This window comes from Rhincodon typus, chromosome 15 (genome assembly GCF_021869965.1).
Source record: "Rhincodon typus isolate 14 chromosome 15, sRhiTyp1.1, whole genome shotgun sequence".
NCBI classification, from domain to species: domain Eukaryota; kingdom Metazoa; phylum Chordata; class Chondrichthyes; order Orectolobiformes; family Rhincodontidae; genus Rhincodon; species Rhincodon typus.
The window spans coordinates 13,753,507-13,777,376 of record NC_063346.1 but is presented as its reverse complement, the minus strand read 5'-3'; the positions used below and the strand labels follow the sequence as shown (position 1 = coordinate 13,777,376).

At 40.2% G+C, this 23,870-nt stretch overlaps 1 protein-coding gene across 1 annotated transcript; it reads right to left on the bottom strand.

Moving 5' to 3' along the window:
- Positions 1–2,468: 2,468 nt before the first annotated feature.
- atmin (ATM interactor) lies at positions 2,469–22,615 on the bottom strand. The gene is made up of 3 exons (XM_020534041.2): positions 22,488–22,615; positions 21,211–21,410; positions 2,469–9,381 (listed from the first exon to the last, which is right to left on the bottom strand). Exons 2-3 carry the CDS (start codon positions 21,402–21,404, stop codon positions 7,584–7,586), a joined length of 1,992 nt encoding a protein of 663 aa, XP_020389630.1. The 5' UTR covers positions 21,405–21,410; positions 22,488–22,615; the 3' UTR covers positions 2,469–7,583.
- Between the last annotated feature and the right edge of the window lie 1,255 nt (positions 22,616–23,870).

Sequence of the window (23,870 nt, the reverse complement as noted above, 5' to 3'; positions counted from 1 at the left end):
TCACGAGGACATGTCTGGTCTACAGCTTAGACACTGAAGAATTGCATACAGGTGATCACAACATTAGACATCCCCAAAAAGGCTTGAATTTGTCCATAGATTGGTGATCACTAAGCTGGAAAGAAACCAAGTGACCTCAGTACTTAGTAGGAACTGTACAATTGGTCTCACTGTCCCAGCTTTAAGAGACATAGAAATTGGTAAATGTGACAAACCTTACATCATTAAAGTATATATTAATTTTAAACAAGCCCATGTTATTGGACAGTCTGGCAATGCAACATCCAGACTTGTATGAGCAATTGCCCTGACTACCTAACCAAAAGCTATCGGCATCTAACTAAGGACCAAGTTTCACAAAGAAATCGAACACCATCAGGAAGCAGGTTACCAAGAAAAGGGGAAAAGAAATGGCTTGGGACCATTCTCCAGAAATCATCAGGCAAACCTGGCGTTTAATATTTCATTAACATTCATTCCAAGCTTGAGCTAAACTTGAGAGATATATCAGGTTCACCGAGAACAAAAGGTTTTTCCAAGGTAGAAAGTGGTCCTAAAAATCTTGAGCAATGCTTTCCAAACTCTGTCCTCATTGTGATACCATTTTGAAGATTGAAAATTACACAGACTGAGTGAGATTGTCCTTTTTTGGGGTGGCGGTGGAGGTGGTATTGGTGGCAGTGTGGGCCATTACTACCTGAGCTCACTTTCCCCAAACTTTCATGTTTATGATCCCACTTTGGGTCCCAAACTCTAAATTTGGGAAGTCCTGATCTTAAAAAAAGAAAAAGGAGGAATTGAATCTACATACTTTGCAGGATCACCAAATATCTTGAAGCACTTTATAGCCAATGAAGTTTCTCAAAATTATTTCATGTAATGTTGACATTAGGGCCAGCGTTTATTGCTCATAGAACAGTTGACAATTAACTATGTTACTCCAGGTTCACAGACATGTAGGCCAGGCTGGAATGGCAGCTTTCTTCCTCTACAGGTTTTTCCCGACAATCAACAACTGTTTCATGGTCATCATTAGACTCCATTCCTAATTTTTATTGAATTCAAATTCTGCCATCTGGCATGGTGCCCAGAACATTACCTGGGTCTCTGGAGTAATAAAAAGGTCAAATCACTGTTATCCCAGAGGACCATGGGCTGCTCTCTCAAAAGAAAGACACTGAAGGTTACAGTGCCTCAGGTGAGGGTCAAGGTCGAGAAGACATGACCTTCATGTTGAACTCGGACAGCCTGTGCTATAGGAATCAGTTTGCATTACAAACCAGCTGTCCATCCAACAGCTAACTGACCCCCAAGATTAATAGTCTAGGTGATAATATCAACAGGCCATCACTTTTCAAAGAAAAAAAGTTAAAGTTACCAGAGTCTTCTGAGACCAAAGGGCTGCTGTCAGGTTAGAGAGAGATGATTTGTGGTGATTTAACCTGAGGCTCATCACACCTCAGGCAAGGGGGAAAGGTTAAAGTTGAGAAGCTGCACACCAGCTGTCCAGCTGAATGAGATAATGGACCCCAGGGAGTAGTCACTGCCACAATGCAGAAAACATGGCAGGCGATTTCCATATAGCAAGTTCCTGCAAACAGCAGTATGACAATAACGAATTGATTTGTAATGTTGATTGAAAAATAAATACAAATACAGTTCTACAATTAGGTTTCCAAGGATGTTGCCAGGGTTGGAGGGTTTGAGCTACAGGGAGAGGCTGAACAGGCTGGGGCTGTTTTCCCTGGAGTGTCAGGGCTGAGGGGTGACTTTATAAGAGGTTTATAAAATCATGAGAGGCATGGACACGGTAGATAGGCAAGGTCTTTTCCCGGGGTGAGGGAGTCCAAAACTAGAGGGCATAGGTTTAAGGTGAGAGGAGAAAGATTTAAAAGGGACATAAGGGCAACTCTTTCACGCAGAGAGTGGTGCAGGTATGGAATAAGCTGCCAGAGGAAGTAGTGGAGGCTGGTACAATTACAACATTTAAAAGGCATCTGGATGGGTATATGAATAGGAAGGGTTGAGGGGGATATAGGCCAAATGCTGGAAAATGAGACTAGATTTATATAGGATATTTGGTTGGCATGGATGAGTTGGACCAAAGGGTCTGTTTCCATGCTGTACATCTCTACAACTCTATACCTCTCTGTGCAACTAGACTGCCAAAGCCATTTCAGATAAAGAAATTAAATTATTTTACTAATTGTTGAACACATTGTAGAAGAGCTCGGGTGCCTCAACTTAGTTGCATATGGCCTTCAGTGACACAATACATAAAACTACAATCCAATCTAATCTAAAAGGGCTGGTTTGCTTTTATTGTTCATTTGCATTTTAGAAAATCAGGAAGATTATCCTTATAACTGAAAATTCAAACAACCGTAACGCAACCATGCAACACAGGAGTTGGTTGAATATCATTTTTATAATTTAAGCCTACATTTAAATAAGATGTGCTACTCACGTCAGAGAAGAAACTGATCTTTATTTTGTGTAACTTTGCATAATTTTTGACCAGCATCCATGTGCTTTGCACAAAACATCCACTAACACGATACATTGGGAAAATAACTTAATGTGCAAAATTCCAGCTAAGTGGAGTACAACAAAATAAGTCTGAAGTTAAGCATCAGCTTAAAAGAAATGCTCACCCACATGACAAAATGCATATTAACACAAAGAAAATCACTTGTGGCACAATAGTTTACATGCATTGAAATGACCTTCGAGATATTTACACAGTCAAATGGGACTCAGTTCAACATGTAATGCCAAAAGGAAAATATATGCAAGTAAACTTGTCTACTCTTATGGAGCAGCTACTTATCCAATTAACACAATTTAGTCACAAAACCTTTGTTTTGTGAAGCAACAAAAAAGACATGAATCACACGTTTTTAGATGCAAGCTTCAAACTAACGAAACAGAAAAAAAATAAATTACAACTCAAATTTTTGTAAAATCTCTCAGTAATCAAAAACAAGAACTCATCAGCCCACGTACTAGGTGGCAAGTTTCTTTTTGCCAATTTTGACTATGTGGCTATCCCTCCATAACAGTTTAAATATTTAGTGAGTGAGCCCGCATCACCAAGCCAAATTCTTTCCTTACCTAACGTCAGTCCTTAGGCCATTGTAAATCTACTGAGCAACGAACAGGAATGTGAACAGTGGTTGATTTGCCCCCTTCCTGTCCCAAGAATGTCAAAAACATGTTACTTTTAGACAGAAAACCAAATCCAGGACAATTAGTCAGTGAGACAAGATAGGAAAACGTACTGAGACATATGACACCAAGGCATTTAAGAGAAGTGAAACTCAAATTAAAGGAAAGTTTTAAAAGGGATATAATTCACCAACCTGCCAAAAATAAAAGTAACACTGCCACTTATTCTACCTCAAAAGCTTAATCACTTTGGCATTTTCAGCCAAACAACTGATTTCCCAAAGCAAGCAATCTTAATGCATCCTACCCAAGAACATGGATAACATTAATGTACTGCATGGACATACAGTTTAAAAATAACAAACTGCATAAGGAGATTAGCCACAAAAATGTAATTTACGTAACTAATGTAAAGTTTACTTCAATAAAAGACCAGTACAAACAAAACATGAAATATGAAGCACGTCACGTAGGACAAGCTACACAGGGCACATTATCTGACTTAGAAACAAAGCATTTTAGAAATGAGTGCACAAGGTGCACGGAGACAGCAGGTTACATCTGCAACACTTCGGTTAGAACATGCAGAATGCTCCTCAGTTACAGAGTCCTGTAAGCCTGCAGTGCAGTAATTAATCCAAACAGTCACTGTGTGCAGATATGCTCGTTTGCTATAGCTGTTAACAAAAAGATAATGACTGATCAACGGGCAAAATATTTCTTTTGAGTTTATCAAGCTATTCGTAAGCTTGAATAAAAGAAAGTGTTAATGATTTCAAAGAAGTGGATTCAAAATGCTAACACATCCGTACGCTACTTGCTACACCAGGATTTCAGTGAATCATTGGCCACTATGATCACTCGAACTGAGGTGAGTAAAATAGTCTGTCTGGGGTCAGCATTTTAAGCTTTGTAATGCAAACATAAAATACTTATGGTTACAGTTCAATTACAAACTGCTAGTGATAAGCCAACTTGAGCAATAAATTACTAGTGTCAGAAAAGCAGTTTGGTGCAGCATTTAAAGCGTAACAATTGGAGTATTATTTTGCCTAAATCAATTTAGTACCAAGTATTAAGTGTAGCCATATTACAGTTCATTCCAGAGGCCACAGAGATTACAGTTCACTATTTAAGAAACAACTACCACCAGGAGCAAATGGACAATAAATGGAAGAATTAAAGTGGTATTATGAAAATATTGCAACACATCAATTGCAAACCAACTCATGAAACAGATACACATTCAAAAGCGACTAGAGATATGCACAGAAATACTAGTCAATGGAGGGTCTAACAGTTGATTTTTGGGATGGAATTTTAAAAACAAATTGACATGAAATTACTATCGGAGACAAATCTACACTCAGCACTGAAAAACAGCAGTGTGAACGCAAATACAGGCAATGTCACTGAAAATACAGTTGAACTTTTGGTTTAATACTGTAAGAGCTACATTTATTAAATGAATGAAGTGCATAGCCAAACACAGTTCTGGGGAGCTCTCAAAATGTAGGAAACCAAAAATCTTTAAAGATGCATAACAAGTCAGTATTTTGTGCAATACAAAATTGTTCTATTGTCACACCTCAACAATGAAATAGAGTTAAATGCAGCTTCAGGTGATGAGCTACTGCTCTAATTTGAGACATGCACTTTGAAACACAGTAATCCAAGACACTGCCCTGCTTGGTGTTTACCAATTTTTCTAACTGGGGAGTCAGGAGCACAAGTCCACCAGAGCCATTAGCTATGAACAGGTGTTTTATGTTTTGGATCAACTGGCAGACAGGAGGCAGATAAAATTTAGCAACTAAATGCAGCCTTTAAAAGGCCTTGTCCATCTTTAGCAGGTGCCTCATGGTATCCAAGCACTAGTAGAGGCAGCAATCAGGTGGTTTGTAATTTATTTCTGAACATTTGATTGCCCAGAAAAGAAAAGCTTAAATACCAAATTTTATTTGGGAAAATCAAATGGATCTAAATTTGTGCAGCTTCCACAAACAGGAGTTTGCACTTGCAAATGGAATGTTGATATCAAGATGCTCAATAATTTGCATCTCTCCTCAGTTGAGAGAATCAACTCAGCATTCCCTAGCGTGTAATATGGGTCAGTCCTATGGAATTAAAAAAAATTACTAGTTTCTTAGAATCACCAATTCTGTAAAGTCCTCAAAGCAGGTGCTGACAATTTAGTACTTTATCTCCCAATGTAGGAATTGATGCTGATTTCCAGAAAGGCTTCTGGTCACATGAGAACTCCAAACATGCTAGTAGACTTAGAAGATTCATTTTTGAAAAATGAGTGTTTTTGTAATAGAAATGTGTGTCCATCAGGAGCCTGGAACACACAGATGTAGACCCCAAGGAAGTGAAACAAAATTAAATATTTTTCCTGAGATTCAGGTAGAAAAGATACGGCCACTATATGTAGCAAGCAAAAAAAAAATAATTTTTTCCTTGGAGAACTCCTCTTCTAAAGGTCTCAAATTTTTCAGTGATGTAGCAAGGATACAGCAGCATACAGCATTTGGATAAGGTCTAGATAGGATCCCATCCCGTCATAATAATGGGAATATTTTCATGACATTTGCTACAAGCCTGGATTTGAGATCCAAAAGTTACCAGCAATATAGGATCTCTATTATTTGAAGGAGAGTCATTTGTATGGAAGGTATATTTTGAGATAACGTCATAAGCTGGTCAAGATAAATCACAGACAATAGGTATAGAGACCAATTTCAAGGCTGGGCCTGCCATGAAATAATTCACTGACAGACTGAAGCATGGATGATCAGGCACTCGCACTCCAAGGCAGGATTCGGGTGAAGCATTTCTTGATTACAGCCTGCTTTAGCAGAGCTGATGGCAACATTAACAGTTTCTGCCCACACAGCTGGGAATTCTTTACTCTTAAAGCCCAGACGAATGCCCAAACATAGTCCAACAACATTTTTGACTGCTTCATGTGAGCAATTTGATTAGATTGCAAGCAGCATTGAGAATGGTCACTGGAAATTGCTTTGCCCTTTCACAAGACCCAGGGCACAAAACTCAGCTAAAAAAAAGTTTACAAAACACATCTTGCATGAATAATTCAAATTTGTAGCCACTGAAGGACCTAAAAGGCTGTTACATGAGCAAATTCTATAACTGAGAGTAGAATCACCAAGATTGGTCACTACAGGGTTGGGTAGATTAGGTTTGTTGTTTGTTGTTTGTTGGAAGGCCATGGAAGCTTTGCACTAATCAGGTCAAGTTAAGTAACTTTAATCCAATTTACAGCAAAAGTAACAGGTAGAATGAAAAGCATTATGCCATAAATCTGCTGGGGAATAAAATGCACTGCACAATGAAGATACACTATTTAATGATTTCTCTGCATTGTGTGAAAGTATTCAGCTACTGAATTGCTCAACATAAGGAGTAGTAAAGTCACAGACACCAATAAAGGTTACAACTTCAACATGCAGTTTGTATAGTAACATCAGGTCAAAGGCTGAAGCATGATGATTAACAAACTCCCACTAGATGAGGTAGGGAGCAACCAGCAGAGGAACTCTTATGCCCAACTGATATCCAACAAACCACGTTTACAAAGTGCATATGTGGACATTAACCAGATTTGGAATAGGGTTGTCAAACCTCAAAATTTAATCTGGAGTTCACTAAACTCACAAGAACATGAAAAACAAATATTTAGAAGAAAGATCTTTAAACATTTTTATTTATCGGATTGGTGAAACCGTACTTTTAGACCAGATGTATAGAAACAGGAGACGGTGTTGAAACCTTTAAGAATGTATCCAGAGTTATTGGTTTAGCTGAAGACCTTTCTACATAAGATAGCGAGGGCCATGTGCGAATAACTGCCTTTTGAACAAAGTACAAGGGGATCTCTGGTGTCTATTTCTAACCCCTAAAGAAGCCAGATACCAAGGTGGAAGGTACAGAGACGAGTGAAAACAAAAAAAAAATCTGAAATGGCAAGGGAGAAAATATGATTCCTCACGTAAACATGGAGAGACATGGCTTTGTAAACATTCTGGAGTATATACGCTAGTAGTGCATTGAAGGAAAGTGTCAAGGGGAAAGCAAAAGTCAAACGGGATGGGGGCCATGGATTAGAAGGCAATTACTCTCAAAAACTAAAGAATGCTGAATCACAGAACAGCATTCATAGAAAGCTAAGCTTATCAATGCTTTTAATCCACGGAAAAGGGATCCAAACACCCAGAGGAGAAAGACTCCAGTAACTGGATTAGTTTAAGTTTGAAATTTCTCTATTTTCCTCCCATCCCCAAACATGGCTCCCAAAAGAGGTGCAACAGTAATGCAACACCACACTTCATGAAATGTTGCCACTTTCCAGTGCACCAATCCAGAAATTAAATGCTGCTTTTTAGCTGTGCAATTCAGTCACTGTTTTTATCAGTATTTCGAAACAAGGAAAATATTTCATCGCAGGTTTGTGTTTCCACTGAACTGAAATGCGATTCCATTGTGTTCCATGCCATATCTGCCAAGAGAAAGTCATCCATTACAGTCTGGGTCTCATTGCTAGTGAAGAATAGACTGCTGAGGTTTTCAAAGGTCGTCTGTGTTTCAGTGCAGTTTGACCGGACATGGCTTTCAGGGGTGCAACTGAAATTATTTCTATAAATTACATCATGAGTCTGAGTTTTGGTACCAGAGGACTCTGCACTTAGAGATAAACTGGACTGTTTCAAAATACTGTCCAGAGGTAGGTGTGTACTGCCATCTATCAAGTAATTGAAATCTGTTTGAGTCTGTGTATCAAACATTTCTAGCCCTAAATAGCTAGACTGTCCCCTGCCATTGAACCCTTGAGCAGGATGGTCTGAAAACAAGAAGTCTGTCTGAGTCTCAATATCCAGAGATTCCAAAGCAGACTCTGTTTGCAACGTACCAAATTCATTCTCTTCTGTCTGTGTTTGTGTGTTGCTTGCAGATAAAAATTCAATATCAAAGTCAATACCTGCACCATGTGTCTGGGTGCCTGTCATACTCTCACCAGAGGCATCGGATAAAAGACCACGGTTTTCTAATGAATGACTAGCTATGCTTTCTGACAGGATATTTTCCAAGTCATTAAATAGGTTAATTGTCTGAGTTTGGTTGTCAGTCATAGGATTCTGTTGAAGTAAAGTGGAGTTAATATGAAAATCAACAGCTGATTTGGAGCTCTGTAAAAGATCATCATGCGATAACCTTTGGTTCATGCCCACTGCATCCAGAGGGAAATTAGTTTGAGTCTGTGTGCAAACACTGTATGAGGAAACTAAAGAATGGTCAAAAATGTCTTCATGATTACTTGTGTTAATTAGTGCTGGAACTGTACAGCTTTTATCATGAGCAGAAGTTACCAAACTAGTTTGTGTTTTCCTGGAAACACCAAACAATGGAAAACAAGTCTGACCAAACGAATCTGTCTGAGCACTTATTGACGTTGTGATTTTCAAGTCTGGTTCAAACGTTTGCGTCTGGACACTTACAGGTAGCAAAACTTGAGTGCTGATACTCAGATCAGTCTGTGCACAAGCCGACACGGTGTTCTCTGTAGAGTAGCAAGTAGCTAGAGATTCTGGTGCTGTGTTCTGTGCAAGGCATGATACGTTTGTCTGAACATTTGTGGAGTTAAGTTTGTTTTTTGTGCCGAGGTCTCCAAGTGAGGGAGAACCTTGATTATTGACAAAACCCGAATCCATGTTGACTTGCACTGCAGTACTGACAGGTTCAACCATCATGACGCTAGTAACCTTGGAGATGGGGAGACAACCTTTAAAACTTAACCCTTTCACTTCGGTAGACGGTGTCAGAGTTCCCACTGAAGGAGGCAAAATATGCATTGTGCTTAGAATAGATCCTTGATCGTCAACAGCAACAACAATGGATTTGACTGAATTATCCATGGATGTGCCTGAAGATAAAATAACTGGTAAATGTGTCAAGTGCATTACAGGAAGTTTAACAAGTGCAACCTTGGGCTTTGGTAACAACAATTTCTGAATCTGTTTGGCAGGAGCTGAAGGCTGCTTAATGCGGTCATCTCCACAGGAGTTTTTGATGCAGGTTTTTTTGTTCATCTCTATTGGATCTTGGAACACCTGGATTTCCTGCTTCACTTTTGCTACCTGGTTCAAGCAATTCTGATTTGACCACTCACTTTTTCTCTTCTTGCGTGGCGGATCCCTGTATGGTAAAGACGACAAATTTAGCAATTAGAACCTCAGTAATAGAAACCTTACCTTTCACAAAGATTGCATTCGCAAGTGTGTGGCCATTATAGTGGCCATCACAATGACCAATTTGACATATATTGAGTACTGCATAGTGGAACAAGGCTGCATCACAGAAATTTTAAATTCTGCCCCGATATGATGCCACAATATCCACAGCTCCATTCTCTGATAAACCGCTGTTCATTATGCTATCAAGAATGGTTGTTTTATTTTGTACCTTTATATTAAGCAGAGAGAACTCCACTAATTGTAAAGTGTGCAAAATTACTCCAATTTTTAATTTGCCTACATTAACCTCTAGTTGAATGTTGATTGACTCAAAACAAACATTACATGATTTTAGATACAAAAGTCTAAGAATTCAGGAGGACAGCAATGAAGACTAAAATACATAATTCTGATGAGGAGCTGGCACATGAATTGGTGTAAGCACAGCTCAAATGTTATGGTTCTTTTATTGTTACTTAATTGAGATTAGCAGACATTCCACAGCTCATGGTAGACTGAAATTAATAATCATTAGGTCTCTGAAACAATTTAAAGAACTGCAACTGTGTTTAATCATGAGGAAGTCACACAAGAATAAATAGAAGTGAAGTAGGCCATGTAGCCCTTTGGACTACCCTGTTGCAGTCCTCATCCCAATACTAAATTGACCAATCTTATTTCAAGACTGTAATCCCTTGCTCTAGTTTCTGCAGCAGGGGAATTAGCATCTTCCCGGTCAAGTCCCTTGTGCAGCTGAAATCCATATTAGCACTGAAACCAATGTACTTTAGTAAAACTAAAGACTGGCTTAATACCAAGAACCAACCTTTACTTTTTATGATTGTGACTAAATCAATCTGCTCAGAGATGTTGTTATAACTCTGGAGCTGGTGGGGCTTGAACCTGTGCTTCCTGGCTCAGAGGTTGGGATACTATGAGAGCTGCCCAACTGTAGAACAACACAGAACATAGAACAGTACAGTACAGCACAGGCCCTTCGGCCCACGATGTTGTGCCAACCCATTATCCTGCTCTAAGATCAAACTACCCTGCATACCCTACATTTTATTATCATCCATGTGCCTATCCAAGGGTCGCCTAAATGTATCTGACTCCACTACCACTGCCGGCAGCACATTCCACCACTCTGTGTAAAGAGCCTACTTCTGACATCTCCCCATACCTTCCTCCAATCACCGTAAAATTATGCCCCCTCGTAATAGTCATTTCCGCCAGAGGAAAAAGTCTCTGGCTATCCACTATGCCTCTCATCATCTTGTCCACCTCTATCAAGTCACCTCTCATCCTCCTTCGCTCCAGTAAGAAAAGCCCTGGCTCCCTCAACCTTTCCTCTAAGACCTGCCCTCCAGGCCAGGTAGCATTCTGGTAAATCTCCTCAGCACCCTCTCGAAAGCTTCCACATCTTTCCTATAATGAGGTGACCAGAACTGAACACAATATTCCAAGTGTGGTCTAACCAGGGTTTTATGGAGCTGTAACATAACCTTGCAGCTCTTAAACTCAATCCCCCTGCTAATGAAAGCCAACACACCATATGCCTTCTTAACAACCCTATCAACTTGGGTGGCAACTTTGAGGGATCTATGGACACGGACCCCAAGATCCCTCTGTTCCTCCACACTGCCAAGAATCCTGCCATTAACCCTATATTCTGCATTCAAATTCGGCCTTCCAAAATGAATCACTTCACACTTTTCTGGATTGAATTCCATCTGCCACTTCTTTGCCCAGCTCTGCATCCTGTCAATGTCCCGCTGCAACCTACAACGGCCCTCCACACTATCCACAACTCCACCAATCTTCGTGTCATCCACAAACTTACTAACCCACCCTTCCACTTCCTCATCCAAGTCATTTATAAAGATCACAAAGAGCAGAGGTCCCAGAACAGATCCCTGTAGAACATCACTGGTCACCGAGCTCCAGGCTGAATACTTTCCATCTACTACCACCCTCTGTCTTCTATTGGACAGCCAATTCTGTATCCAGACAGCCAAATTTCCCTGAATCCCATGCCTCCTTACTTTCTGAATGAGCCTACCATGGGAACCTTATCAAATGGCTTGCTATAATCCATATACACCACATCCACTGCTCTACCTTCAATGTGTTTTGTCACATCCTCAAAGAATTCAATAAGGCTTGTGAGGCATGACCTGCCCCTCACAAAGCCATGCTGACTATTTCTAATCAAACTATGCTTTTCCAAATAATCATAAATACTATCTCTCAGAATGCTCTCCAATATTTTGCCCACCACAGAAGACTGACTGGTCTGTAATTCCCAGGATTATCCATATTCCCTTTCTTGAACAAGGGAATAACATTTGCTACCGTCCAATCATCTGGTACTACTCCAGTGGACAGCGAGGATGCAAAGATCATCACCAAAGGTGCAGCAATCTCTTCCTTCGCTTCCCGTATTAACCTTGGGTAAATCCCATCTGGCCTGGGGGCTTATCTATCCTCATGTTTTTCAAAATTTCTAGCACATCCTCCTTCCTAACATCAACCTGTTTGAGCATATCAGCCTGTTTCACGCTGTCCTCACAAACATCAAGGTCCCTCTCACTGGTGAATATTGAAGCAACCTCCTCCGACTCTGCGCAAAGTTCCCTCCAACATCCCTGATAGGCCCTACCCTCAATCTGGCCATCCTCTTGTCCCTCACAAAGGTATGGAACACCTTGGGGTTTTCCTTAATCCTACCCGCCAAGGCTTTTTTATACTCCCTTGTAGCTCTCCTAAGTCCATTCTTCAGTTCCTTCCTGGCTACCTTGTAGCCCTCTAGAGCCCTGTCCGATCCTTGCTTCCTCAACCTTAAAGTAAGCTTCCTCCTTCTTCTTGACTAGATGTTCCAATTGTCTGGTCATCCAAGGTTCCTTCACCTGACCATCCCTTTCTTGCCTCAGTGGGACAAACCTATCTAGTACTTGTGCAACTTCTCCCGAAACAACCCCCAGATTTCTGCCGTGCATTTCTCGGAGAACATCTGTTCCCAGTTTATGCTCCGCAGTTCTTGCCTAATAGCATTGTAATTTCCATTCCCCCAATTAAATACTTTCCCATACTATCTGCTCCTATCCTTCTCCATGACTATAGTAAAGGTCAGGGAGCTGTGATTGCTATCCCGGAAATGCTCTCCCACCAAGAGATCTGACAGCTGGCCTGGTTCGTTGCCAAGCACCAAATCCAACATGCCTCCCCTTTAGTCGGCCTATCTACATAATAAGTCAGAAATCCTTCCTGGACATGCCTAACAAAACCTGCTCCATCCAAACTATTTGCACTTGAGGTTCCAGTCAATATTAGGGAAGTTGAAGTCACCCACGACAACAACCCTATTACTTCTGCACCTTTCCAAAATCTGCCTCCCAATCTGTTCCTCGGTGTCGCTGTTGCTATTGGGGGGGGGTCTATAGAAAACTCCCAATAAAGTGCTCTTTTCCTGTTTCTGACTTCCACCCATACCGACTCAGTGGAAAAACCCTCCTCGATGACCTCCCTTTCTGCAGCTGTGATACCATCCCTGATTAGCAATGCCACTCCCCCAACCCTTTTTACCTCCCTCCCTATTTCTTTTGAAAAATCTAAATCCCGAACCATCCAACAACCATTCTGTCCCTGCGTTAACCAAATCTTCGTAATGGCCACAACATCATAACTCCAAGTACTGATCCATACTCTAAGTTCGTCACCCTTATTCCTGACCCTTCTTGCGTTAAAATAGACAAACTTCAACCTGTTGCACTGACTGCAACCTTGCCTAATCAATTGTTTATCCTTCCTCACAGACTCTCTGTATGCTGTATCTGCCTGTACACCGGCTACCCCATCCTCTGATCAGTAGCTCCAGTTCCCATTCCCCTGCCAGACTAGTTTAAACCCTCCCAAAGAGCTCGAGCAAACCTCCCGCCCAGGATATTGGTGCCCCTCCAGTTCAGGTGCAACCCATCCTTCTTGTACAGGTCCCACCTTCCCCAGAAGGTATCCCAATGATCGACATATCTGAATCTCTCCCTCCTACATCAGCTCTGTAGCCACGTGTTCAGCTGCACTCGCTCTCTATTCCTAGCCTCACAACCCGTGGCACCGGTAGTAATCCTGAGATTACTACTCTGCTCATCTTGCCTCTTAGCTTCCAACCTAACTCCCTATATTCACTTTTTAGGTCCTCATCTCTTTTCCTAGCACTGAAGTGTACCATGATTTCTGGCTACTCATCTTCCCCCTTAAGAATCCTGTAGGCTCGATGCGATACATCCCTTACCCTGGCACCTGGGAGGCAACATACCATCTGGGAGCCTCGATCAGGACCACAGAATCTCCTGTCTGTTCCCCTAACCACTTAATCTCCTATCACTATCGCTCTCCTATTCTCCCCCATTCCCTTCTGAGCCACAGAGCCAGGCTCAATGCCAGGGACCTGGCCGCTATGGCTCTCCCCGGTAGGTCGTCCCCCACAACAGTATCCAAAGCAGTATACTTATTACTGAGGGGAACGGCCACAGGGGATCCCTGCACGGTCTGCCTATTCCCCTTCCCCCTCCTGACTGTCACCAGCTACCTTTATCCTGTGACTTAGGTATGACAACCTCCCTATAACTCCTCTTTGCCTCCCGAATGATCCAGAGTTCATCCAGTTCCAGTTCCCTAATGCGGCCTGTGAAGAACCGGAGTTGGGTGCACTTCTCGCAGGTGAAGTCAGAAGAGACACTAGTAGTGACCCTTACCTCCCACATCCTAGCAACTGCCCTAGCTTCCATCCCCTCTACTCCGGATTGCCAAAAAAAAAAACTTACCTTACCGACCCTCCACACACAGCCTTTTTTGTTTGGTTAGAGGAGGAGAATGGTGGGAGACATTACACTGTAGTGTTTCAGGTTTAGCCACTGCCCGAATATATTAGTTCACTTACCCAGCTGGCCCTAGCTCGCGCTCTCACCACCCCCACCGCTGAAATTAGTTTTTAAAACCTGGAGTATGCAAAGAATAATTAAAATTGCTAGTTTGGCAATTTTAATTACCTTATTACAAGGTAATTACTTTTGAATTACCTTATTGTGGTCTACTTCAAAGCAATTAGAAGCAAACAAAACTCGCGAGGTCAGAATCCAGTGAACAACTGGAAACTAAGTACCACACAGGCACAGTGGGACTGCCTGTGATTTTTCTGCCTTCCAGCGAGGAAGTGACTGGCTTTCAGTCAGTGTCTGGCCACAACTGCATGGTTAAAACTAGGTCCGCAGCTGTTCCATGAGCGTATGCACTATGCCTTGGTTCTCCAACCTGCACCAGAGGATCCCTGAAATTGCCCAATGATTTCAAATGGTCATTTATAAAGTTTAATTCTTCCCTGTCTCAATGCTTCATAGCAGGAGAATTCTAAGAATACTAGCAACATAGTCCAAAAATGCTGAACCTGGGGATGCATTGGCACAGCCAACAATTGCAGATTAAAGCAATTAGCATCACACTTGTGCCCAGAAGGCTAACATGTATCGCAGCACAAGTGATTTACAGACGCCAGCAGCTACATTTATCTTAATTTCATAGCAGAGTGAAGGATACTGCAATGCAATTAAGATTCATGCAGTTTCAACAGCTAAGGAGATGTTTAACCATTCACAATCATTGTGTCACAGGAGGTAATATTCAGCCCAATAAGCTCACACTGGCTCTCTATACAGCAACCTAATTAATCCCACAACCCTGAGCCACAGATTATTTACCCACAAATGCCCATCCAATTTCCTTTTAAAAATCAATGCTGCTGCTTCGTCTATCCTCGTGGAGAGAAAGTAACTCATTATCAGAGTAAAATTTTCTGTTTTGCATCCTGCATCTTACGGAATAAAACATCCAAGACTGATGGACTACTCCACTAGTCAGTATTGCTTGGGTGTTCAGTCAGTTTACAATGGCAAAGTAGTCCTTTCAAAACTTGACACACAGCTATTTTGATTTTAAAAATCTATTTTAAAAATTATTCATTAGGACCAATGCATTCCAACAGATGGCAGAATATCTCAAGATAAATTTTGGGCAGTTCTGTAAACCAATAAAACACCAGTAAAAGTACTTACCAAGTGTCAGCACAGACCACAAACCATAACATAAAAACAAATAAAAATAAACAAACAAATTTCTAGGGAGCAAGGTAAATTTCAAGGGGTAACAACTGGAGGCAAGAAACTTCTGGTATGTTGACAACACAGCATTATTTGCAAAATTAGAAGAAGCCCTACAAAAATTGTGTAGATCAAGTAACATCTAGAAATTTAGAATACAGATTCAGCATATAAATTAAATAGACAAAAATAAATGGTAGTTAGAAGAAGCTATTAGAATAAAGTGAAGATTGAACTGAATGGTATCACACAAACAAGTTTAACAGGTTGTCTACATAGGAGAAAGGGTGACAATGGACTGCAGAGGTTCAAGATGATAGCTCACCGCCACCTTAAAGCAATTAAGTATGCAATAAATGCTAGCCTGGCCTGCGATGCCTACGTCCCACAGATGAGTAATCCTTAAGCAGGGTGCCACAGTAGGACTCCTAGGCCGGAGCTTATCTGCTGCATCCATTTTTCTTTCTTTCTCCCCTCTGTGTTCTTTTTCCTACCTCCAGTCCTCAGGCAGCATCAGCAATGTTGAGGGTGAAGCCAGTGTGGAGTCCCAGCCTCAAACGAAGCTGGCACAGACTCGAGCTAAGGTCCCAGTGCAGGCTCTTCTGCTCTGTTTTCTCTGCTTGCAAGGACTGGAATTCTGAACTTTTCATTTCTTTATTCTTCTAACTTATTTCCAAGATTTTGTACTTGGATATCTGTTGTACCTAAGATGGCGCAAAGGTCTGTAATGCTGGACTCTTATTTTTCTGATTTATTCTTAAGAATCTGTACCTAAGAATCTTTGTACTTATGATGGCGTCGTAAGTGGCCACTACGTAAAGTTTCCACTGTAATCAAGTGAGTACATGTGACAATAAACCTAATTCTAAAGATTGTAAATGTGTTGTCAGAGTTAAAAAGACAGCCAGAAATAATTGTGGTGAAACAGGTGTTATTCAAGGTTGTACAGAACACTTAAAATGCTACATTCTATCCACTTTCTTGCATGCCTCAGAAACCTGAGCAATAAAAATGTGTAAAAGAACTACGAGCCTTTGAAATGTGGACTTCAAGATGTATACCAATAATTGTACATATGGACCACAAAGCAAATGAAGACACACTCAAAATTGCAAGAGAAAATAAAAAAATGTTTTTAGATGTTTTAAAACTACATCTAGAAAAGAAAACATATTTCAGCCACTTGACCAGAGCTGAAAAGCCACAGAGATCTCTCCTAGAGGAGAAGGTGGAAGGCAGGAAAAAGGATTCAGCTGGCAGCAGTTGAATGACAGGTGTCAAAGAGCAGTTGCAGAAAAACTACAATGGATGTGAGAAGATGGTGCAAGACAGATAAGCATGGCATACCAAGACAGATCTCCCAGAAGTAGCATCAAGCAAGTGGCTATTCAACTGAAAACCTGTTTAGAACAGCAGGTGCAGGGTGAAGCACAGATTAGAAGCACAACTGAATATGGGCAAAATTTTGGATGATCTCGGGTTTACAAGCAGTAGAATAAAATTCCAATTTAGGAGAAGATTGGAATAGTCAAGGATAGAGCTAACAAAAAGTAGGGATGAGGTGTTCAGCACTAAATGATGTAGAGGAGTGGAGTCAGGCAATTTTATGCAAACAGAAATAGGTGATGTCATGGTGAAAATGTGGTTGAAATCTAATTTCTGAATCAAGTATGGTACCAAGGTTGGCAACAGTCTGGTTCAGTTTCATAACTGGTAGGGAAGGGGATGTTGGCAGCTAAGGAGCAGAGTTTCTGGCAAAGATCAAAGACAATGGCTTTGGTCTTTCCAACATTTAAATGCAAGTATGTTTGACAGCAGAGTGTTTGAAATAGATACTGAATAAGCCAAATTATAAAATTTATAACAAGTAGAGATGACAGAAATACAAGACTCCCCTCTTCCTAAAATGCACTTTTTGGTATTAGATTTCTCAAAAAGTAAAATTAGCCAAGGTAATATGTATAAAAGTAATGACTTGCATTACTGACATTTTCATAGGCAGAAAGCAACCCAGGCCAGGGTTGTTAGGGTCAGTTTTTTTTAAAGCTTTAATTTGAAATGTTCAGCATAGTCATTTACATTTATCTATAATTCTGAACCTCTAACATCTTTGGGATCTACTTTTTTGGTCTATTACTATCCTATCCAGGTAGAACCTGTGCTATAACAGCTGACAGTAAATATTTCCAATGGGAAAAAAGGTCAGACGTTGTTTGGTTCTCTCTGAACTCTCCTGACAAACATACAGCTGTCCAAAGGGATTAAACAAGCTTCCAGATGAGGCAGTTTCTGCACTACAGCATTGTTGAACTAATCTTCCTGCAGTCAGCTCTATTTTCAAGTGTTCTTTTCATGAACCATATCTGAAAAGAATACTCTCAAAAAGTAATAAGGGAATTCATTCCTTAATCCAAAATCATCCATTGGCACCTAAGATAAAATTTAATGAAGGAAATTTATTATTTAATCCAGAAACATTAACACATTAGACCTTTGTGCCCAAGATGACTGACAAGCTCCTCTAAGCCAGAGCTCACATTTAATATTAAATGACAAAGATGATTTGAACTATGGTTCAGCTACAGCTCCTTAAATCTCACCCAGCCAGAAGTACTGGAAAAGATTCATCCTCAATTAGATGGTGCATTTCTTTTGCACAGTAATCCAGATTTCAACTTTTATAGGGAAAGGAAGAATGGGCAGGAGGAACGCCTATGAATTTATGAATTGGGAGCAGACGTAAACTATTAAGCCTGTCTAACTGGCTCCACTATTCAATAAGTCTGTTTTGAATTCTACACCTCCATTTAACATCGAACATAGAACAGTACAGCACAGTACAGGCCCTTCGGCCCAAGATGTCGTGCCGATCTATTATCCTGCTCTAAGATCAAACTACCCTGCATACCCTACATTTACTATCATCCATGTGCCTATCCAAGAGTCGCTTAAATGTCCCAAATGTATCTGACGTACATCTTTAGCTTATTAATATCATTTCCATCACAGGGCGACCAGAACTGGCACTCAATAACCTTTGATTCCCTTGCTAACAGAAGTCTGCTGTGCTGTATATCACAGTCAGCATCCCAGTATACCTTTAAGAAACATGCTCTTATAACTTGTTCCTAATTAATTCATAAGACCTGGATATCACGAGCTAGAACAACATTAACTGCCCTCTGGACAACTGGGGAAGGGCAGTAAACAGTCAACCACATTGATGTGGGTCTTGGGTCACATGTAGGCCACACTGGGCAAGGACAGCAGATTTCCTTCCCAAAAGACGTAAGTGAACCATATGGGTTTTTTTGACAATTGGTACATGGTCACCATTAGACTAACTTTTGTTTTTAGTTCCAGATTTTTACTGAATTCAAATTTCACTATCTGCCATGGTGTATCTGATCCAAGATCCCTCAGCATTAGCCTGGGGCTCTGGTTTATTAGTTCAGTAACATTACCATTATGTTACCACGTCCCCTAACTACATCATAGAATGTGACTTGAGGATATTAAGATCTCATATTTTATTTTACCTCAAATCACTTGTCAAGCATGACCCTACAAGAAAGCAGCGGGCTTCTGGTAGAGTAACAGCTTATGTCAGTCCTGTGAATTGGGTACTCGAGGAATATGACCTTTCTACACAAGTTACTTGTAATACATCCACTTGGATCTTTAAGAAAATGGGCATAGATATGGTAGTGTTCACGTTACAAGAGATATCATTAACACTGTCACGTCAGGTACAACACCCTGTTGGAGACAAAATTACAGCTGTCTACCTGGACCTTAAAAAAAAAAAAAAAAAAAAAAAACACCTCTCTGTATTCCAAGACATCTCTGTCCTCCAGAGGGTAAAAAAAAAAAAAAGGGTGGAAAATTTGGGATGTCCTTTCCACAACCGCCTTGTTAACACCTTTCAGGACGTTATATGTATGTCAATCACGTTACTCTCCATTCTTCTAAACCACTGCGGAAACAATCCAGTCTGTCCAATGTTTCCTCATGAGAGGGCCTGCTTAATCCATATATAAATTTATTAACCTGCCTGTGAGAAACCTCCAATACATTTCCATTCATCCCTAAATAAGGAAACCAAAACTGCACATAACATTTGAGATATGGTCTCATTAATTACCTGTATAAATGAAGCAAAACATTCTTACTTTTAAGTTGATTTCACATAATAAAGCATCCCACTGGCTTTAATTACTTGTAGCACATTCATACTAACCTTTAGTGACTCATGCACAAGGACATCTAGATCCCTCTGCACCTTGGAATTTTGCAAACATTCTCGGTTTAAGTAATAATCTGGCTTTTAAAAATTATTCCTGCCAAAGAAAACAATTTTGCATTTTCACACATTGTACTCCATTTACTAGCGTTTGCCTACCAACTCAACGTATCTACATTGGTCTACAACTTCCTTATGCCCCGTCACAACATACAAATTTGGACAGCGAAGTGTTATCTGCAACATTAGCCACCTTGCCTTGGATCCCCTGATCCAAGTAACTGATATTTATTATAACAAAACAAAACAGGCCTCCAGGGCACAGACTCCTGTGGGAACTCCATTTTCCACATCCTGTCAAAGACCCAGGTATGTATACTCCCGTTTTCTACCAGCCAGCCAATCTTCTATCCAAGTTATTTGTTACCTCCTACACCATGGGCTCTTACTTTGTACAATAACTTTATGTGGCACCTTGTCAAATGCCTTCTGGAAATCAAATACAGTGTGTCTATAGGCTCCCCTTTATCAGGAGCACATGCTATACCTTCAAAGAACTCCAACAGATTGGTTAGACATGACTTCACTTTCACAAAGCCATAACCAACTCCTTCCAATGACCTGAAGTTTTAAGAGCCCAGCTATAACCTCAAATGATCAATTTTAATAACTTACCCAAATCTGCCTCTCTCCTTCTTGAATAGGGGAATCATATGTTACTTTCCAGTCTGATGGAACATTTCCAGAATCCAGCAAATTTTGCACAAAGTTAATAATTCATCTATTACTTCATTGAAGGTAATTTAGAGGGGAGATCTTGCTGTGCACACAAATAACGTCATTTGTTTTGTGCATGGGTTCACACATTGTGTCTCCATAAGGATTTTCTTTTTTAAAAAAGTGTCTAGCTAAATATAGAGGGAATCACAATTCTTACATAAGTTTGAAACTACCTTTGTATGGGGTTAACTGAAAATAGAAATATATTTTCTATGTTTTATATCAAGCTGCTCCTAAATATTTAAGGTGTAGGAAGTACTGTAAGAGCATAACACTAGCGTGCACAGGTTGAATGGAGCTACAGCCCACCTCTATGCTTAAGTGGCATCTAGTAATTAACATTGTTTCCAGCTCCAGAGTCAAAAGTCAATACATTGGATGATTTGGTGTTCATAAGACAGTTCAGCAATGTAGTATGAACACAAGAGAAGGCTCACTCAGAACCCTGTTAAAGACTTGTCAATGGTCAGAATGGCTTTAATGTGATGCATATTATTTAAAGACAACAGCTTGAATAATTTGCATGATATGGCAGATCCGATAACTTGTTACATGAAAAGCCTTATAAATGAACACTCAGCCTACCTGGAGGATGTTTAGCAGATCATTTACTTACCGGTGCTCAGGAGGGATTTCATGGCCAGTTCTGTAAATGTGAGACAGCAGTGCTGGCCTGCTGGCATAAGGACATCCACAAGTGCACTGAAAGATCCTCCCACAATCCTCAGCATGTCGTTTCAAGTCCCATTCTGTGCCATATGAGTTACTACATTTGTCACATCTATGTTTCTTTTCAGCATGAATTTTCATAAAGTGCTGGGGAAGAAGAAAATGACAAAAAACACCTTAAGTTAGAATACCCAAAGTGAATGGATAATCTTGACTGAGTAAAACACTCATTCATATCTTTGTTACATCCAGACTTAACCACTCTAATGCCACCTAGTTGACTGATTTTCCATCCCCTCCAGGAACCTTCCCATCTTTGTGGAAAATTCTGCTGCCATATCAGTTTCTCCACAGCCTCGCCACTCCCAATGTCCATAACATAGTCTCCTCCAATCCTACAACCATTTGAGAACTCAGATCTCCCCAAATTCCAGTCTCTTGACACCACACCTGGAATACCTTGAACAGTTTCAGTCCTCTTATCCAAGAGATATAGTGACTGCAGAAACCATTTAGAGAAGGTTCGCTAAATTGATCCTAAGTATGGAGGAACTGTTTTATGTAGGTTGCGTCTGCCCTCATTGGAATTCAGAAGAACTAGAGGCAATCTTATTGAAACACACAAGATTTCTTAGGGAACTTGACAGGGTTGATGTGGAAAGGTTGTTTATCCTCTGTGGGAGAGTCTAGAACCAGACAGCGTAATCTCAGAGTAAGGGATCAATGAGGGAAAGATTCTGAAAGCATCAGCTAAAATATGTCATATTCCGATTAGTCCTAAAAATGGATGGCAAAACACCAACGTTTGATGCAAAACACAGGGGCTTCAAACACCTCTGCTGCACGCAATTGGATCATAAACCTTTTTTCCAAAGCAGACAGCTGTCAACTGTCAACTGAAACTGCACCCAAGGCCATAAAGAAATGCTAGCAAATTTACAGCCAATTAGGTCATTCCTTGAAGCGTAGTCACTGTTGCAATGTAGGAAGAATATGCAAGAACCAATTTACATACAAATCCCAGAAAACGCAACGGTACAGCGACCAGAAATATCATTTATTTGATGGATAAACATGGAGAAAACAGTTTGACTTAACAACTGATTAATGACACAATCGTAGTAAAAGTAGTTGCCTGCCCACAAACTCAGTCCACTGCAAATCATGCATTACCTGCATGACATGCTACATGAACAAGTGGGATTGCAGGTCAGCAGCACTCACCTGCTTAACAAGGGCAAACTGAGAAAATGGTCTGTTCGGTCCCCTTGGACAACCTTCAATGGGGCAGCAATACAGTTTCTGAACAGATGACTTCAGATCCTTCCTAATAGTTGGATTAATGCTGCAGTCCTGGAATTGAAGTAAATACCAATAAATCAGATGCAACAATCAACTAAAATCTTGCTCTACATTGTTTCACCCAGTCACTAACCACAATGTTCCTCTTCAGCCCTGCAACAATTATGAAACCTGACAAAGGGAGATATTCTTAACATTATTAAGAAAATATGATTCATTGGAAGTTTTCTCCAGCTCAGAATGCAAACTGAATGTAAACTTCAAATCAATGCAAAATGTGTATTTTGTTCATACAAAATAGAATTGTTTTGGGTACCTACATTCAGTTATTATTAAAGTATGACTGGAAACTCCCAGGGGTACTTGCATTTCCAATGCTGTCTAAAATGGCCTCACACACTAACTTAGTTCAAAGGCAATTAGGGATGGGCAGCAGGCCTTGGCAGCAAGAACCATACCTCAAAGAGCAAGCAGCTGCTGAAACCCATCAACACACCTGACTAATAATGTCATCTCAAGGGTCCTCTTGTGGCACAGTGATAGTGTCCCTACCCCTGAAACAAGAGGCCCAGGTTCAAGTTCCTCCTGCTCCAGAGGTATGTAATAACATATCTGAACAGGTTGATTGGAAAAATAGGTTAAATTGTTATAAAATGTCATTTCAGTTTGATACGAAACTACTAGATTAGCGAAGTCAAGATATCTCTCAATGGTCCACAGTTTAATGTTTAATTACTTCCCTATTTAAAATTTACAATGCTTTGGTATATAAAACAAAATTGGACTTTAATTTTAAAACTAAGATATTTAAATCCAAATAATGCCATAATTGCACAATTCTACTATAATTAGTCACATTGCAGCAATTTTAGCAGCTTTGAATACTACAAAGAGCACATTTTAAATGCCAATTTTGGCAATAAGTTGCTTTCAGGCTGCTAAATTGAAACATATAAAATTCATGTACACAGGGAAAGCCCATTAAAGGCTTGAATTTATGAACGCCAGCTTTTAACTAAATATAGACTTTTCATTCTTCCTAGAAGTTACATTTAATTTATTTGAAACACATTAAACAATCTTACAATATGCTCTTGAAGCTAATTTATGCTTACAGTCTTTCATAAAGCAATTGAGAAATGACTCAATATTTTGAAGTCTCCTAAGAATGTGAGAAATGCCGGACTCTCGAATTGCTGTTGGGTTCACATTTCAAGTAATGGAATTGTCAAACATTTCCTTCAAAGTATCAGAAAATGATAAACTAATATACACTAAATTTGATATTACTTACTCAACAAACCT

Coding starts and splice junctions, on each gene's coding strand:
- atmin (XM_020534041.2), bottom strand. CDS start 21,404: ATGAAAATTCATGCTGAAAAGAAACATAGATGTGACAAATGTAGTAAC. Junction 9,382..21,210: donor GAAATCCCTCCTGAGCACCG/GTAAGTAAATGA, acceptor TTTACCATACAG/GGATCCGCCACGCAAGAAGA.